The following is a 20,100-nucleotide window of genomic DNA, read 5'->3' as shown; positions in this document are numbered from 1 at the left end:
AACCAATACAAAATTTAGCAAAATGTTGGCGGAAAACCTGGAACCTATTTAGTTAAGTGAATAGTGAAATAACACACGTAAGGAAGAGAATTTTGCTGTATAGATGATGTATGCTTATAACAAATTACTGTTATAACAAACTTAAATTACTTTTTTAGTAAATTAGTTTACTGTATATCCCTCTAAATGCCTTTCACAAACTTAACTTACAGACTTGTTCTTCAAAATAAAATTAACATACTTAATTTAACAATTTAATTTTAATTGTTTGTTTTCAAACCATTTATCTTGCTTTGCTAGGGTCTTGAGGCATGGAGTTGAGGGTGAAAAAGTTAAGACATGCTATGGCTTCTGCAAAACTTTCTTAAATGAAGCCACAGCAAATATGAGCAAGCTGTTTTTATTTGTTACAGATGTTTATCAGCGACTACAAGGAGCCCCCCCTTGAGGCCCTCACCTACCTGACGGGGGAGTGCAACTACGGCGGGCGGGTCACGGACGACCAGGACCGACGCCTCATCATCAGCATCCTGAAGATCTTCTACTGTAGTGAGGTCATTGACGATGACAACTACTGCTTCTCCTCCAGCGACCTGTACTACGCACCTCCCAAGGGCAGCTACGAGAGCTATGTGGAGTATATCCGGTCTCTTCCCCTCATACCTCACCCGGAGGTCAGTTGGGTTTCTTGCCCCGTGGGGACCTGGGTTAGAATAGGTCTTCGGTAACCTTTTCTTGTCAATAATGACTCAATTGGACCATAGGTTGATGTTTGGTGACTGGTTGATTGAGCGTTATTGTGTGGAGATGGTGTGGGACAGTTCTCATAAAGACAAGGACCGCCTCTGTGGTCTTGTGGTAGAGCGTCCGCCCGGAGAGCGGAAGGTCCGGGGTTCGATCCCGGGCCGCGTCATACAAAAAGACGTTAAAAGATTGTACTTGTTGTTACCCTGTCTGGCGCTCGGCATTAAGGGGCTAAAACAAGGACTGGTCGGCTCGGAGTCAGTATACTGTGTCTGAGTGGGGTATTCGTGTTAAACTGCGGCATGGTATCTCAGTGGGCTAGCACTATAAATCGGCATCAGTCCGGACTAGTACAAGCAGCCACACACACACATACACGTGCATGCACGTCGCTATGTAAGTGCAATAATCTTGGACGCGACGTTAAACCCAATTTCACCTCACCTCACCTCACCTCATAAAGACAACCAATGTTTTTCTTGACTTGACTCAATACGTTACAAGCTGGAACCATGAAATAGATGAAACATTATTTACTGTAGCATAAAAAACACACAAAAACCAGCTATTTTATATATATTGAACATTTGTAACAGATTTATTGATTCCTTATGTCAGTGTTCATCTTCCTCACTATAAAAGTCCAGTTTCCACCCTTGCCGAACTAGGCTGGAATTGTGGAGTTATATTTTGGCTGGACTAACAAGTCTATGCACAGTCCAATCAAAATCGCTTTACAACAAAATTGACATCCGTGCAGATATTTGTCGATTGCAGGATTTGCAAAGCAAGTGTACCGCCAACTCGGCGTCATCAGATATTTTAAAAATCTTTTCATGTGTTTAATCAAGGTGATTTGATGCACTTTGCGAAGTAAGATATGTTTTATTACAATATAGATCTTGATTATCGATTGGATCGTCTTGACTGGGTGCCGCCATTTTGTTTGAAGCTGATGCAAGTGATATGAGGGGTGGAATCTGATTGGTCAGTGGGAAGGACATAGGAGGGACATAACTTGTAAAAGCCACTGGCGGCACTAGGATCGAGTCCAGAAATTCCATCCTAGTTTGGCAAGGGCGGAAACTGGACTTTTAAAGTCAGTTAACTCTCTTGCCTCGGGAAGATAGTCAGTGTTAGAAATATGTCAGATCATGAAACCAACTCTACCAATTACTCTCAGATGGAGTATGCCTGTTCATTAATTGAATAAGGTAATGGTAAAATACCAGCTCTGTCAATCTCTTTAAAATCAGATCTTAGTTCTTGCTATCACTAAACAAAGATCTGAGGACATCCCATTATGGGTCACATCAGAACGACCTTTCATCTGACCAATCAAAGCTTCGTTTACCAGAGCATGAAAGTGACGGTCGGAATGTGTTTTCTAATCATGCAACCTAGAAATCATTAAAATGGGGTATTCTGAACAACAGTTACGGCCCGTACAACTGAATCCGTCAAACTTATCATCTGTCTCTTGCTTCCGTGGGATAAACATTTTAATGGAGGAGGCATTGCTTAGTACATGGGAAGCACTGCCATACACTCTCAACCATATATTAGATTTTGCAGAATGTTTGTTTGTTCAGTTTCCAAAAATTTAATCAAGAACTGTGTCAACATATTTTTCAAGCAAAGTCTGAAATGGAAGTCGCCAGGTTGAAACGAGTGCCGTAAAGCTCGAGAAAGCTGCTTTCTATTTGGCTGATGTCAACTTCATGTTAGTCAAAGTTCGCTTAAGGTTGTTCTAACGTAACCCGTAATGGGATGTCCTCAGATCTTTGTTTAGTGGCAGCGAGAACTTAGATCTGATTTTAATGAAATTGCAGCCCTGTTGAAAAGTTAACAGTCTTGGACTGACAGATGTACTGCTTTTGTAGCAAATGACTGAGAATAAAAACGAAGAAACTTTTATTGAAATTTCATAAACGCTGTATATATTAACTTCAAATGGTTAGTTATGATTTGATTGAAAAAAAAATCATTAGTTCAGAGATTTTAATTTGTCACTTGTTTGTGATTGTTAAACTTGTTCTTATGCTCAGAGACTATCAAGTTACCTGGTATTACTTCTATGTATGCAGGTGTTTGGGCTCCATGAGAATGCAGACATCTCCAAAGATCAACATGAAACACATCAGATGTTTGAAGGGATACTCCTAACCCTCCCAAGACAGGTAAGCAGCCATCTTGAAAGTAACATAATGCTTCCCTGGTGACTATCCACAGCTTCATTATCAAAACTAAAAAAACTAAAATGCTTTTTTTTAAAAAAGCAGCATTTTATCACTGTTTTAAGCAAACTAAATTGTATTGACATCAAAGAAAGCTCACTTTTTCCCTGACAACAAAAATAATTGCCTAAACCAAATTACAAAAAGTCATTTCATGGTACCATATTCGACGTAGTAAACGCCCAGCTCTAATAAGCGCCCACGGCAATATTTGCTAATGTATTGGCTAGTGAACAATCCCAATTAGCACCCCTTCCGATTGACCAATGTACACAACACTTATTTATTCGCGTATAATACGCACTCGTGTGTTATATGCATCCTTAATTATGGGCAATTAAATTCTGGAAAAATGTATCTCTCGTATATAAACATTTCAGGCTGTCAGCATAAACCACAAAATTTATCTTTCAAATCTGTTTTTTTCACCAAAATAATATTCTTATAAGAGCCCCCTATTTCTAATTTTGAGAGCGTCCTGGGCGCTTATTACGATGAATACGGTATATGTGTAATTACTTGTTTGAAGTGTTTTGTTCAAATGAGGGTAATTATTTATCACTATTAGGGCTCAATAATTTCATCAGTAAAATACAAGAGCAATAATGTGGTATTGTATAAATTTGTGAACACACTTTTAAGCAAGATGCCGCCATGTGTCGTCGTCATAACAACTGTATTTTATCATTTGTCGGCTCATGTCAGGATGAGGTACAATGATGTTAGATAGAAACTCTTTTCATCTCACTGTTCAAAGCGGCGTTAAAACCCGACTCACTTACTTTTCATCTCAGTATCTAGCCAATAGTTTGTATTCAATTCTTGCCTCAACAGTACAGCAACTTCTGTGTGTCTAACTCTTCATCTTGTTTCCTGATCTTTAAACAGCTATTGATGTTTCATATTCTGCATTGTTGCATGTTTTCTGGTGTATTTACTAACCACTGTGAATTGTCCTGCACTTGCTGTAGAAACACTGAAGTACAGAAGGGCACCAGTGTTGTCACAGAATCTTAAAAGACTTTAAAGGGAATTACCTTATAGGCCTACATCTATTCACAAAGAAGAAGGTTATACTTAAACTGACTGTTTTGCTGGAACCTCTTCCTAATGCCAAGGTGACTCTTGGTCAAAATAGGGCCCATGATACTCAAAACAGTTTAGTCAGTTTAGTGTTTTTATTTTGGGTCAGAAAAGGTCACAACCTATGTCTCCCCATTTTGATTCTGGATCAGAATAGATCCCCAGTTCCTCATGAATGTCCCTCAATGGGAATCTGGGTCAGAATAGGTCTCCAGTTACTCACGAATGTCCCACAATGGGATTCCGGGTCAGAATAGATCCCCAGTTCCTCATGAATGTCCCTCAATGGGATTCTGGGTCAGAATAGATCCCCAGTTCCTCATAAATGTCCCTCAAGGGATTCCGGGTCAGAATAGGTCTCCAGTTCCTCATGAATGTCCCTCAATAGGATTCCATGTCAGAATAGATCCCCAGTTCCTCATGTATGTCCCTCAATGGGATTCTGGGTCAGAAAAAGGCTTGACTTCTTCATGAATGCTCCCACCACCAAACCACTTATTTACGAATTCACTTTCTTCAAGTATGTCTCTTCTCACTCCATCCCCCCTAAACTCCTACTGAGATTCTGGATCAAAATTTATTTTCAATTCCTCATGTGTGTTCCCCAGATGGGGGTTTCAGAGACAATGTGCCAGTGTATGTCCAGTAATGACAAAGAAAGAAAGATTCTTCCACAAATTACGTTGCATTAGTTGAATATGATCATCAAAAAGTTCAAGTCAATGAGGCTAAATGGAAAATGTATCCATGTTCTAAGTTTTAAATGCACAAGTCACCCTGCCAGATGAAATCATTCTGTAGTAGATGGTGAGGGGGATTCAGGGGTCACTGCAAAGTTCACTTAATGTTCACGTGTACTGATGTTATGATGCTCATTTTGCCAGACATCAGGGGGAGGTAAGTCATCTCAGGAGATCATTGAGGACCTAGCAAGTGACATCCTGTCTAAGATACCCCCTGACTTCAACCTGGAGGACGTGCAGGTGTGTATACAAGCTGAAGTGTTCAGGTTAGAGTACAAAAGTGTGTTTATAGGCAGTGTCTAAAACTCAGCAGAGTAAACTGAGCGCCTTAAGGTCCAGCACATTTCAAAAACTGTGGGTCCAGTGGAAAAACTGGAGGCCCAAAGATTTTTGCTGAAGCAGGGAGACACTCTTGCAATATAAATTACAAAACACAACCAGTCATGCTGAAGCTTTTACTGTTATGACATTAAGTTCCCAGAGACTCTGGGGTGATAGATGAAGCCTACATTTATCAAGGAAAATATCTGCTTGTAAAACATCTTTGCAACTACAAGTTATACACAAGTCTAATCCTACTGTTTATGAATATGACAGTTATGTTTATAACATGAATCAAATAATACTTAAGGGCCTGCTGAAATTTAAAATGATCAGCCTGAAAACAAATCTGTCGGGTCGATGTCTATTTCGAACACTGTGTACAAGTCATGGTGGTCATGTAAGCGAAGTGTTGTGTGAAATAGAATGCAAAATATATTGTAAATTGGATAAGAATTTTTAGTTGGTTTGTTGTTTAACGCCACACTCAGCAATATTCCAGCTATATGATGGCGGTCTGTAAATAATCGAGTCTGGACCAGACAATCCAGTAATTGACATAATGAGCATCGACCCACGCAATTGGGATCGATGACATGCATCAACCAAGTCAGCGAGCCTGACCACCCGATCCTGTTAGTCACCTCTTATGACAAGCATAGTCGCCTTTTACGGCAAGCATGGGTTGCTGAAGACCTACCCTACCCTGGATCTTCACAGGTCAAATTGAAGCTTATAGATTATTTGAATGAAAGGTATAGAATATGGTCTCGTGTTATTATATTCAGTCTTTAAATAATGAGGCTGCAACCCTAAGTAATGTTACCATCAATTAAACACATTTTACGGTCAGTAAACTTGTATGACAGTGACCACATTTCTCACATCTTATCCCAGAACAAGTACCCTGTGCGATACGAGGAGTCTATGAACACAGTGCTGGTGCAGGAGTTGATCCGCTTCAACCGCCTCATCAAGGTGGTGCGACAGAGCCTGCAGGACATCCGCAAGGCCATCAAGGGGATGGTGGTGATGTCGGCTGAGCTGGAGGATGTGTTTGATAGCATGATGGTGGGGAAGGTACCTGGCATGTGGGCAGCCAAGTCCTACCCCTCTCTGAAGCCCCTAGGCAGCTATATCACAGATCTTCTGGCTAGGCTACAGTTCTTTAAGGTAAATCATGGTGGGATGTCAGTGTCTTCAACTCAGCTTCTGGCATCAGTAGGGCGGTCGGGTAGCCTAGTGGTTAAAGCATTCACTCGTCACGCCGAAGACCTGAGTTCGATTCCCGACATGGGTACAATGTGTGAAGCCCATTTTTCTGGTGACCCCCGCCGTGATGTTGCTGGAGTAACTTAATGGAGGTAGGGGGTACCAGTAACTTAATGGAGGTTGTGGGTACCAGTAACTTAATGGAGGTAGGGGGTACCAGTAACTTAATGGAGGTTGTGGGTACCAGTAACTTAATGGAGGCTGGGGGTACCAGTAACTTAATGGAGGTTGTGGGTACCAGTAACTTAATGGAGGTAGGGGGTACCAGTAACTTAATGGAGGTTGGGGGTACCAGTAACTTAATGGAGGTAGGGGGTACCAGTAACTTAATGGAGGTAGGGGATGCCAGTAACTTAATGGAGGTAGGGGGTGCCAGTAACTTAATGGAGGTAGGGAGTACCAGTAACTGAATGGAGGTAGGGGGTGCCAGTAACTTAATGGAGGTTGTGGGTACTAGTAACTTAATGGAGATAGGGGGTACCAGTAACTTAATGGAGGTGGGGGTACCAGTAACTTAATGGAGGTAGGGGGTGCCAGTAACTTAATGGTGGTTGGGGTACCAGTAACTTAATTGAGGTAGGGGGTGCCAGTAACTTAATGTAGGTAGGGGGTACCAGTAACTTAATGGAGGTAGGGGGTGCCAGTAACTTAATGGAGGTTGGGGGTGCCAGTAACTTAATGGAGGCTGGGGTACCAGTAACTTAATGGAGGTGGGGGTACCAGTAACTTAATGGAGGTAGGGGGTACCAGTAACTTAATGGAAGTGGGGGTACCAGTAACTTAATGGAGGTAGGGGGTACCAGTAACTTAATGGAAGTGGGGGTACCAGTAACTTAATGGAGGTTGGGGGTGCCAGTAACTTAATGGAGGTTGGGGTACCAGTAACTTAATGGAAGTGGGGGTACCAGTAACTTAATGGAGGTTGTGGGTACCAGTAACTTAATGGAGGCTGGGGGTGCCAGTAACTTAATGGAGGTAGGGGGTACCAGTAACTTAATGGAAGTGGGGGTACCAGTAACTTAATGGAGGTAGGGGTGCCAGTAACTTAATGGAGGTAGGGGGTACCAGTAACTTAATGGAGGTTGGGGGTACCAGTAACTTAATGGAGGTTGGGGGTACCAGTAACTTAATGGAGGTGGGGGTACCAGTAACTTAATGGAGGTAGGGGGTACTAGTAACTTAATGGAGGAAGGGGGTACCAGTAACTTAATGGAGGTGGGGCTACCAGTAACTTAATGGAAGTTGTGGGTACCAGTAACTTAATGGAGGTGGGGGTACTAGTAACTTAATGGAAGTTGTGGGTACCAGTAACTTAATGGAGGTGGGGGTACCAGTAACTTAATGGAGGTGGGGGTACTAGTAACTTAATGGAAGTTGTGGGTACCAGTAACTTAATGGAGGTAGGGGGTACCAGTAACTTAATGGAAGTAGGGGGTACCAGTAACTTAATGGAAGTTGTGGGTACCAGTAACTTAATGGAAGTGGGGGTACTAGTAACTTAATGGAAGTTGAGGGTACTAGTAACTTAATGGAGGTAGGGGGTACCAGTAACTTAATGGAGGCTGGGGGTACCAGTAACTTAATGGAAGTGGGGGTACTAGTAACTTAATGGAGGTAGGGGGTACCAGTAACTTAATGGAGGCTGGGGGTACCAGTAACTTAATGGAAGTGGGGGTACTAGTAACTTAATGGAGGTAGGGGGTACCAGTAACTTAATGGAGGAAGGGGGTACCAGTAACTTAATGGAAGTGGGGGTACTAGTAACTTAATGGAAGTTGTGGGTACCAGTAACTTAATGGAGGTGGGGGTACTAGTAACTTAATGGAGGTGGGGGTACTAGTAACTTAATGGAAGTTGTGGGTACCAGTAACTTAATGGAGGTGGGGGTACTAGTAACTTAATGGAGGTTGGGGTACCAGTAACTTAATGGAGGTGGGGGTACCAGTAACTTAATGGAAGTGGGGGTACTAGTAACTTAATGGAGGTTGGGGGTACCAGTAACTTAATGGAGGTGGGGGTACCAGTAACTTAATGGAGGTGGGGGTACTAGTAACTTAATGGAGGTGGGGGTACCAGTAACTTAATGGAGGTGGGGGAATCAGTAACTTAATGGAGGTGGGGGTACCAGTAACTTAATGGAGGTTGGGGGTACCAGTAACTTAATGGAGGTTGGGGGTACCAGTAACTTAATGGAGGTTGTGGGTACCAGTAACTTAATGGAGGTTGGGGGTACCAGTAACTTAATGGAGGTGGGGGTACCAGTAACTTAATGGAGGCTGGGGGTACCAGTAACTTAATGGAGGTTGGGGGTACCAGTAACTTAATGGAGGTTGGGGGTACCAGTAACTTAATGGAAGTTGTGGGTACCAGTAACTTAATGGAGGTGGGGGTACCAGTAACTTAATGGAAGTTGTGGGTACCAGTAACTTAATGGAAGTTGTGGGTACCAGTAACTTAATGGAGGTGGGGGTACCAGTAACTTAATGGAGGTTGTGGGTACCAGTAACTTAATGGAAGTTGTGGGTACCAGTAACTTAATGGAGGTGGGGGTACCAGTAACTTAATGGAGGTTGTGGGTACCAGTAACTTAATGGAGGTGGGGGTACCAGTAACTTAATGGAGGTTGTGGGTACCAGTAACTTAATGGAAGTTGTGGGTACCAGTAACTTAATGGAGGTGGGGGTACCAGTAACTTAATGGAAGTTGTGGGTACCAGTAACTTAATGGAAGTTGTGGGTACCAGTAACTTAATGGAGGTGGGGGTACCAGTAACTTAATGGAGGTTGTGGGTACCAGTAACTTAATGGAGGTGGGGGTACCAGTAACTTAATGGAAGTTGTGGGTACCAGTAACTTAATGGAGGTGGGGGTACCAGTAACTTAATGGAAGTTGTGGGTACCATTAACTTAATGGAGGTAGGGGTGCCAGTAACTTAATGGAGGTTGTGGGTACCAGTAACTTAATGGAAGTGGGGGTACCAGTAACTTAATGGAAGTTGAGGGTACCAGTAACTTAATGGAAGTGGGGGAATCAGTAACTTAATGGAGGCTGGGGTACCTTAGAATGCAAATATGGTAAGATATACATGTACAAAATGTATAAAATAATTTTTTACTGCTTGTTTACTTAGATCAAGGCTAATTTACAAACACCTCACCGACTGGACGTTCAGCCATTTTCTGAATGAAGCCATTATGCATGACTTTCTCGACAATTCAGCCAGTTAAACACTATTTCAGACTGTGTTACTGTATGTGTTCCAGGACTGGATATTTAGTGGCATCCCGACTGTTTTCTGGATATCAGGGTTCTATTTCACGCAATCTTTCCTGACCGGGGTGCTGCAGAACTACGCCCGACGCTACAAGATACCCATCGACCATCTGGGATTTGAATTTGAAGTCACCAGTCATGAGAATCTCATCCAAGCCAAACCCGTAAGACACTTTGTGATAAAGAGAATGTAGAACTTGATTCAGTATTTCATCAGGGACAGTGGGTAGTCTAGTGGTTGAAGCATCACACCAAGCCATGGGTTCTATTCCCAACATGGTGCAATGTGGGAGTACTGTGGTATGTGTATGGGGACTATGTGTTCGAAGATGATGAACATTATAATATATAGTTAAATGAAACAATAGGTTGTATTTATGAGTTGGGTTTTAACAATACATTTTCTATTATAAGGGTAACGCTATTTTTCAGGGCATTATCATTTGCAGAAGCCTGAGGTCTTCCATTAACTGCCCGATGAAGGAGGGCAGTTGAAAAGACTGAGGGCTTCTGCTAACGATAATGCCCTGAAAAAGAGCGTTTCCGTTATTGTAGCTAAAATGGATGGAATTTGTTATCAAATAAAAAGAAACAACAATATCGGGTTTGAAACATTTACTACAATCACCAAGAATGTCACTGACCCACTTTTACAAATATGGAAAAGTCATAGGACAAACCAGATGACGTCACTATTGAACGTGACGTCACCTACCCTCTCCTATGACGTCACCTAACAACGGACGTGATAATAGCCTGTCGTCAAGCAATAAGAGGGTATTATCAAGTAACAGTGGCCCACTCATTTCTGATAACATGCGGGCAGTTTAATGATAATTCTATCCATTTTAGCTATAAGATACAATAAGTATCTTGATAGGAAGGTTGCCATGCAATGCATAATACGATAACTATCTTGACAGAGAGGTCACCATATAAGACATGATACAATAAACATTTGTTACATTTGACCACTTTCTAAATGTGTGTTCATAGCTTTCGGCCATGGGAGCCGTGCCAATTTAAACTTGTCAGAGGGGTACACAAAGTACGTGATCCAGACTACCTGTTGTCAGACTTTCATTTTTGTGGAAGCCTCGGTGGCTGAGTGGGTTAGATCGCTGACTTTGTGTGCAGGCGATTAGATGCTTCACTCTGGCAGTGTGAGTTCAAATCCCAAACAGTACTCAACCCCCAAAAAGTACGAGAAACTGTACTTTACTGAGAAAGTGTTATCCCAAATATAACATTTGTCAAATAAGTATCTTGATAGTGAGCTCACCATACAATACATAATACGATATATGAAAACTCAAAATTTGAATCATTGTAAAATAACAATAGTTTGCAAACGCAGACAAACTCATTTTTATACCAAATACCCTGACTTGTCTGTTCGAACCAGTGGTACATGTATTGATTTGTGCCAAAACAAGACCTTACAACATCTTATCAGTGGAATCATCACAGACCTCGTCCGACACGAGTGATGTTCTGCTTGTGTTAAGTAACAATCATGTTTCAGAAAAATGGTGCCTACATCAAGGGTTTGTTCATGGAAGGAGCCCGGTGGTGTCGACAGGTGCGAGTGATTGTAGAGTCACAGCCCAAGATCCTGTATGACCCCACTCCAATCGTATCCTTGTAACCTGTGTTTACTGTTGGACCATTGTTGGTTACTGTGGCTGGTGTGTGTGTGTGTGTGTGTGTGTGTGTGTGGTGCTGTGAGGTAGAGGGGAGGGGCACCAGGGAGGGGAGGGGCGCCATGGTGGGAGGGGCACCGTGACGGTTAGGGGTGTGAGAGGGAGGGGGGGATGGGGCGTGAGGAGTGGGGAGGGGGAGGGTCAGCATCAGTGGAGTGAAATATGGTAAAAAACAAGCGAATGGTTTACTTTGCCTAAAAAAAAAATCCTTCTTGTTGATTTGTATAATGACTGACATAAACTTAAAGATTATTGTTAATTGATTATTGATAGATCTGATAGCACGTGATGAACAATATCAAGCCTCAGAGAAAAATCACACAAGGGTCTGTGAGGGCATCACCTATTGAAACTATTATGTATATGCCATATGCGCCATATTTTATATGCACTGTACATCACAGTTTAATTCCTTAAGTTGATTCAGATCTGGTTAAAACCAGGAGAAAAGTCCCAGTTTGCAGATGAACTGACATATTCATGTCCAGGTGAGTTGTGCCCAGCACAGGGCTGATTCCTCGGCTGGCAGCACTGATGTCAAGACATCAAGTTTTCTGAAAATACTCTTTAATATATTTGGAATACAAAGCAATAAGTCTTAAATGTGAGTTACTTGATCCACCAATTTAGGGCCAGTATCCTTTCAAAAATTATTTCAAGTTCATAAAAACGAAACAGACTTATTGATTATGAGGGCGGTACCTGAGAACCAATGCTATTATTTTTTAATCTTTCTCAACAAAAGATTTACATCAATATAATATTGCTCAACATTGAGACATTCTTTTATACTTCGCCATATTGGATACACATAACCTTAAGAAGCAGTTTGGGACCAGAAACTTAATAATAAAAGAGTTTTGTGTATCAGAATCACGGGACTATCCTTACCAATGGTTGAGTAGTATATACCATGGCATCAGTGGGCTGAATTGTCCTTCATGCGTCCATACCATTATACGGCTCAACTTTTCATAGGGAAACTGAAATGTGGAAACCTTTAACTTCTAAATTATACGTACAAATGTAATCAATCTCATTCAAATCGGATCTAAGTTCTCGCTGCCGCTAAACAAAGATCTGAGGACATCTCATTACAGGTCACGTCAGAACGACCTTTCACGAACTTTGACTGACCACTTAAATGACTAACAAAAAGTCGACATCAGCCAATTAGAAAGCAGCTTTCTCGAGGTTTACGTCACTCGTTTCAACCTGGCGACTTCCATTTCAGACTACACTTGAGAAATTTGTTGACACAGTTCTCGATTAAAATTTTGAAAACTGAACACATGAACATTCCGGAAGGTTTAATATATAGTTGAGATTGTATGGCAGTGCTTCCCACGTACTGTGCAATGCCTCCTCCGTTCAAATGTTTATCTCACGGAAACGAGAGACAGACGATAATTTTGACGGAATCAGTCGTACGGGTCGTAACTGTCATTCGGAATACGTTTTCATGATGACGTTGCATGATTAGAAATCACATTCCGACTGTCACTTTCATGATCTGGTAAGCGACGCTTTGATTGGTCGGATGAAAGGTCGTTCTGACATGACCCGTAACGGGATGTCCTCAGATCTTTGTTTAGCGATAACGAGAACTAAGATCTGATTTTAATGAGATTGAAATGTAATCAGTTTGGGGCATTAGGAATATCCCTATCAAATGTTGATTGCTATATATTATGACGTCAATTAACTATTTTATCCATTAGTACATACAAGAGTTTTCGTATCTAATACCTTCTGTGTGTGATAAACTTGATTATGTACCTTGAAATTTAGAGCTCATATTATTACATCAATGATTGAGATTGATCGTTTTGAAACAGTGACATAGTACCAGATATTGTAATGCTCTTGAAACAGTCAACAAGACTACTTTGATTGAGACACTTTGTTATCCATTCTGCTACATTGTATGAGCACATTGTCCCAGCATGCAATGCAACTTCCACTTGCTTAAAACAACAGCCTGTTACACAAGGTGATCTCAGCGCTATGATTACAGTAACTCCTATACTTTAACATTGACTTACCACATCACACGTGTCTGGTTGCAGTGTACAAGACAAGCGCGAGGCGTGGGGTGCTGTCAACTACCGGTCATTCCACCAACTACGTACTGACCATCCAGCTGGCCACGGACAAGCCAGAGAGTCACTGGATCAACAGGGGGGTAGCGCTGCTTTGTCAGCTGGACGACTAACAATGTATTCACCATCCAGATGACCACGGACAAGCCAGAGAGTTACTGGATCAACGGGGGGTTGCGCTGATATGTCCGCTGGACGACTAACAATGTACTGACTATCCAGATGGCAACAGACAAGCCAGAGAGTCACTGGATCAACAGGGGGGTAGCGCTGCTATGTCAGCAGGACGACTAACAATGTACTGACTATCCAGATGGCCACGGACAAGCCAGTGTCACGTAGGGTGAGCACAGCTGTGCCAGCTCCATGCCTAAGCAACATACCAAGTTTCATCAAAATGATGTCTGGAAATAATGAACCACTATAGTGCTGCAGCCACACTGATGGTGACTTCTCCCAACATGGAGTGCTAGAAGTGTGACAAGCTACAGACATGTGTATACCAGGCTTGTGGCACTACTTTTTGTGTTAACCTCGGGACTAAAACTGGCTACAGGGTGATGATTGGACATCTTGGTCAACAATCAGTCATTCTCAGCAGCTATTTTGGACACTTGGTCCCCATTTTGTTGGCTCTCAACATGAGCACTGGTGTCTAGTCTACGCCAGAACCCACTCAGTCGTCTGTCTGGTGTACCAGGTGCAACGATTCCTGGAGAGCAGCGACTGTCTACTCTACGCCAGAACCCACTCAGTCTTCTGTCTGGTGTACCAGGTGCAAGGATTCCTGGAGAGCAGCGACTGTCTACTCTATGCCAGAACCCACTCAGTCATCTGTCTGGTGTACCAGGTGCAAGGATTCCCGGAGAGCAGTGACCGAGGTTAAGCAGCATAAGGACAGATGTTGCGTGATGAAAGTTTATCTGATATTGAAATATTAGTGTAAAATCATGTGACCATGAATATGAACATATTGTTATGTCAAATTAATACTGCAAGACGTTTTATGTCATCATTATGTCAAATTAATCCTGCAAGAAGTATTATGTAATCATTATGTCAAATTAATACTGCAAGAAGTATTATGTAATTATTTGAATACTGCAAGAAGTATTATGTAAATATTTTGTCAAATTAATACTGCAAAAAGTATTATGTAATTAATGTCAAATTAATACTGCAAGACGTATCATGTAAATATAATGTCAAATTAATACTGCAAGAAGTATTATGTAACTAATGTCATTTTGATACTGTAAGAAGTATTATGTAATGTCAAATTAATACTGCAAGAAGTATTATGTAATCATTATGTCAAATTGATACTGCAAGAAGTTTCATGTAATATGATACTGCAAGAAGTCTTATGTAATTATTATGTCAAATTAATACTGCAAGAGGTATTATATAATTATTTTGTCAAATTGATACTGAGAGAAGTATTATGTAATTATTTGAGTACTGCAAGAAGTATTATCTAATTATTACTTCAAATGAGTACTGGAAGACATGTTCTGTAATTGTTTTGTCAAATTGATACTGCAAGACCTGTTTTGTACATATATTAATATTGAAAGAGGTTTTATGTAATTATTATGTTTAAGTTATAGTGCAAGGCGTTTTGTGGCTGACAACTTTACGCAATTGTTGATTATGTATTTATGTTGTTGTTTCCATTTTATATTGACATTTTTTAATAGATTTTACACTTTTTTATTATTTGTTATGATGAAGTATTTTCTGTTATGCCATGCCTTTGTAAGCAAATGATTTAATCATGATTGTCACATTTGGGCATGAGGGAGGATATAGTAGTGGCCTGCTCTTCACAGAGGGGACTTGTATCAAGTCTATGTACATCATCATTTTTGCATAGAAAATGCCACCTGTAGTAGCAGTATAGGTATATAAATCCGGCTCCAGTGGAGTTGCGGCAGAACCCCTATTACCTATAAAAATTCATATTATAGAAGCATTGATTGACTCCAGGTGGTGGTGAGCTAGAGCCAATTTAGATGAATCTCATGACTATCATTAAATCGCATAATCATTTTGGCATAAAAAATGCCACCTGTAGTAGCAGTATAGGTATATAAATCGGGTTCCAGTGGAAGTGAGCCAGAACCCCTATTACCTTTACTACTCGGCCATAGAGCTCGTAAGGATTTCCGCTAGGTTCCATAAAGTTATATCGTCTTAAAATGCAAAGATAATGTAGTTCCAGTAAAAGAGGTTTCAGTGTATTTATGGTTCAAACATAAAACATGCACTATTTAGAGAATAATCAACAAGCTACAAGGATTATCTGCTCCGAGTATAGGAATGGCATTAATACGGAACCTTTTGTGAGGATACTTACAGCATTACTTCACGAGGGACCGATAATCCATAAATCCTTATATCGAGTAGATTATTTTACATTTTAATATAGAAAATGAAGAAAAAACAAAGTCAGCCCTACAGAGAATTTAACTGAAGGCGGCCTATTGTTCAAATGAAGGAATGTAATCAATTTGTGACGTCATCAACAATGAATGATGTCATATCGTCTTTTCTCAGCAATGAAGCAAATGGCTTCAATTGACCAATCAGCACAGAGAATTGCTAAAATGCATTTGGGAAAATATCGGGAAGTTATAACACAATCATTCTACCCTTATGGGAAATATTTAGGCTCTATATCTTTACTAGATTTCAGTTAACAAATGAATCTTTTATGATTCACATACCGTCTATCGCTGTGTGTGTATAAGGCGAGTCTTTCGTACCTAGAATTTGGGGGCTTTCAAGGGGGCCGTCTTATACACGGGGTTGAAGAGTTTAAATCAGTAAATCATCATGTCTTGTGTTTTTTATCTCAAATTTCAAATTTGTATTGACCAAGTTTAACTGAATTTGAAGATGTAATTTTTTTCTGCGGAAGACAAACACATTTTTATTGCAAATGTTACGTGCTTCATTCCGGTTTGCTTTTTAATTAGCATCGATTTTGAAGGGTTTTACACGGAGATTGCCTTATACATTGGGTCGCCTTACAGACGGGCGATATACGGTGCAAGATCAGGTCTGGAACAATGGAGTTTGGGCTGATTCAGTATATCATTATTAAGCCTTGTCTACTACTAGCCACATCAGTATGTTCTCATTGTCATCATTACATATACAGTGAAATGGTCTGGACTAACAAAGGTTCCAGTGTAGTATTCCTCTCTATATATGGATAGGTGTTCTCAACAGTTATCGTTCTGAATGTTGAGTTTCCATAGTAACGGAATGGATTAATAGAGTTTCACTTAATCAAGATTTGTAAATTGTTTATTATAGAAGATGTTTTCCTTTAGCATATTATGTTCTTACTGTCAATATTAGTTTGGTTATGTACATGCATCACCACTGTTCTATCTGATCTATATATTCCCGGGCATCGTGGATTGTAACCCTGGCAGGAAGATGGGATATCACCTATTTTTACCCAGAAAGTTTTCAGTGATATCTGTCAGTGATAGTAAGTGAATTTAACCAATCTTTTTAGAAGCACAAATGTTGGAATAATAATCAAAAATCATCACTGACAGTTAGAATAGATTCTGTTGGCATGATATAAATGTCCAAAATAATCAAATACCAAATGTACTACCTCATATTTTTGGTGAAATTTGATATTCATTAATGATTTCACACCAAAAATGTATTTCATAATTTTTACTTCATAAATACTTTATGGCTTCATTTCATCAATTTATGAGCGTGAAGACGCTTCTCTCGTTTCCTGGAATTAACATCAATCTTTGTATGGATGCAACTGTTTCTCTCACACTCTTATTATTCTTTTAATCTTTATTATTATTAGGCAGGGTTGTTGTACAAGATTTACATATTTTGTAATCAACTGGAATTTATTTGTAAATGTTACGTTTAGGGATTTCATATTCGACCAATGACGACATCAGTTAATCAAGGACCTTGTTTCCTCTATTTGAAGCTATGCCACGCATACACTTTATAGACCCGACCATAAATAGAAGGCAGCTCTTGTCCTTTTTTGTATCAGGTATCACAGAGAGGAGAGCGTTAGGCTTACTTCAATCAACTTCATGAACACTGACAACCCATATTCCAGACGGTACTCTTCCCAATCATCCTGTTTCAGGAAATTCTAAATTAACAAATCAACGTTAGTAGTGTCCCTTTAATTACAATTTGACATTCGCAGGAGTAAAGTCGTCAAGACAGGGTTTCTGGTTTAATGGAATCAAGAGATTTCACTATATTCACAATATAGTAAGGAGAAATATAGCCTAGTTCTTATTTCGAAACCTTACCACTTTGCCATGTCGAAAATCGTAGCTGGTATTATGTAAAGGCAGCTCTTATTTGAAGAAATGCAGAAGTCAGGGTAGTGTGTCCGTTTGTGGTTAAAAAAACTACCAATTGGACTCCTGAGATGCCCAAGTGGATTAAGTGCTCACCATGCTGTAGGCCTCAGTTGATGCCCATTGAGATACAGTGGTTCACCTTTTTGGGGTGTTCAGCTATAATGTAAACCTGCACTTACTCACTGTAGGTGGTAAATTATTTATTTATTATATTATCTGTTAACATTGTAAATATATATCTGTTATGTAGTACCTATATTTTCTTTGTTATACTGTCACGATGATAAGTAGGGTAAACCTCTGTCACCGATTTATTAAGATCAAATAGACCAAACAATATGATAGAAGCTGTATGTAATTATTCATAGTACTAATGAATCTTACTTGCTCCATCTGTAGTGATTGACAAGACATATCTTCATCAGTTTTTATCCCCCTTGCTTGTATATTTATAGCAGTCTTTATGCTGATTCAGCAATACATGTGCCTTTACGCCTACTCATTTGTTTAATCTACTCACAAAAATACAGTTACAACATGTACACATATGTATGATATTCATGTCATGCCACATACCATATTCGACATAATAAACACCCAGGGCGTTCTCAAAATTAGAAATAGGGGGCTCTTATTAGAATATTATTTTGGTGAAAAAAGAGAGTCAAAAGATCGTAAATTTTGTGGTTTATACTGACAGCCTGAAATGATACAAAAGAAAAGTCTGTACGTATTGGACACGACAGATATATTTTTTCCAGAATTTAATTGCCCATGATATGGGGTGCATATAACACATGAGTGCGTATTAAACACGAAGTCTTGTGTACATTGATCAATTGGAAGAGGTGCTAATTGGGATTGTTCACTGGCTAATACATAAATATCGCTGTGGGCGCTTATTAGAACGGGGCGCTTATTAAATCGAATACGGTAGTTATGACAAATGCCATGTAAATATATACTGTCCTGTAATTTACCACTGATGCACTGGCGGATCCAGAGAGGGGGTACGCATCCTCCATTTTTCAGCCACCATGCGCGATCTGGCGAGGTCACTTCACGACTGATGCATTACGTGCACACACCCCCTCGTTTTCATCATCCTGGCTTCACATCTGTGATGTTCACACATCATGTTGCTTATTGAAAGAGCTTTGTTTAGTGCTGTAAGTTCCAAGTATATCTAGTTTCATTTTGGAACACATTACCTGTTTTATTCCTATTGTTACATAAACTGGTACATTTTCAGGAAAGAGAGATACAATGCTTTGCATAATTGTCAAGGCCAGAACAATTTTCCTGTTTTAGGGGTACCCCTACATTTTGCGCAAGTTGAAGATAACATCTACATAACATAGCATGTAGGACACTCCTGTTTTTCCATCATATGCAATCTGAATACTTATAATATGCATTATGTACATTGTTAGAAAATTAACGGATGAATAGTAGGTATATACAGAATCTCATGTGTGTGTCTTTTGATATCATCTATATCAACATGAGTTGATAAAGGTTTAAAAATTCCTGAGGTTTGCGAGAATGTTTAGACATTTCTCGTCGAGTGATGTCATCTAAGTGATATGAACTGTGGAAGCCAGATTTGGATGATACATATCAGTGTACAAACTGAACTGCCCAACAATGGAGGAAGTTGTATGTCAAGACTACTTCCAAATCAGATTATCTCAAGGTTTTGATATAGGCATCAAACACATAAATATTGATGATGCAGCTGAAAGTGAAGTCGGTGCAGTTGGTGCAGTTGCATTGTTGATGTGATGTTTGGTATTTCTACTCTAGCGGTTGTTTTCTCATTTACACATTGCACCTATTCAACTGCATGTGTAGTGTTCTCTGACTCTGAACACACAAGCTCCTCACAGCGATAGCCCGTTCGTGGAGCTCTCTGTACTATCGCTACCGCCAGTCAAAACTCCCCACTGTGATAGGTGGCCACAACCATGCTTGGAGTTGAACTCGCAAGTGAATGACTGTTATGTTTACAAACAAGTGACGACTTATACACTTATCGCTGCTAAATTACTTTCTTTCTTTGTCAGTTTGAATTTCTGTTTCATTAAAACTATCATGCTATTGATATGGTAAGAATGTAAGGGAGAAGTTGGTTGATTTTCCATTAGTCTGCAATCTCGAACCAATCTGATTTTTAAAACAAGACAGTAAATTCATCTGGAAAACATGGTCAGTCGAAAACCTTATCAAAATGAAATATGATGGCA

General features: G+C 40.1%; 1 protein-coding gene across 1 annotated transcript in view; it reads left to right on the top strand.

The window, feature by feature from the left end:
* LOC139446275 (dynein axonemal heavy chain 3-like) overlaps positions 1-13,648 on the top strand; it is a 178,323-nt gene extending 164,675 nt beyond the window's left edge. Inside the window, exons 80-87 of the mRNA XM_071227629.1 lie at positions 414-674; positions 2,832-2,924; positions 4,949-5,047; positions 6,026-6,301; positions 9,664-9,837; positions 11,199-11,309; positions 11,804-11,864; positions 13,446-13,648. Coding sequence (XP_071083730.1) covers positions 414-674; positions 2,832-2,924; positions 4,949-5,047; positions 6,026-6,301; positions 9,664-9,837; positions 11,199-11,309; positions 11,804-11,864; positions 13,446-13,591 — 1,221 coding nt within the window. The 3' untranslated portion in view covers positions 13,592-13,648. The remainder of the gene's footprint in view (positions 1-413; positions 675-2,831; positions 2,925-4,948; positions 5,048-6,025; positions 6,302-9,663; positions 9,838-11,198; positions 11,310-11,803; positions 11,865-13,445) is intronic.
* The last annotated feature ends 6,452 nt before the right edge of the window (positions 13,649-20,100 follow it).

Source organism: Haliotis cracherodii, unplaced genomic scaffold, assembly GCF_022045235.1.
Source record: "Haliotis cracherodii isolate W230 unplaced genomic scaffold, xgHalCrac1.p SCAF_6, whole genome shotgun sequence".
Taxonomy (NCBI): domain Eukaryota; kingdom Metazoa; phylum Mollusca; class Gastropoda; order Lepetellida; family Haliotidae; genus Haliotis; species Haliotis cracherodii.
This window is presented reverse-complemented; position numbering and strand designations above follow the sequence as displayed.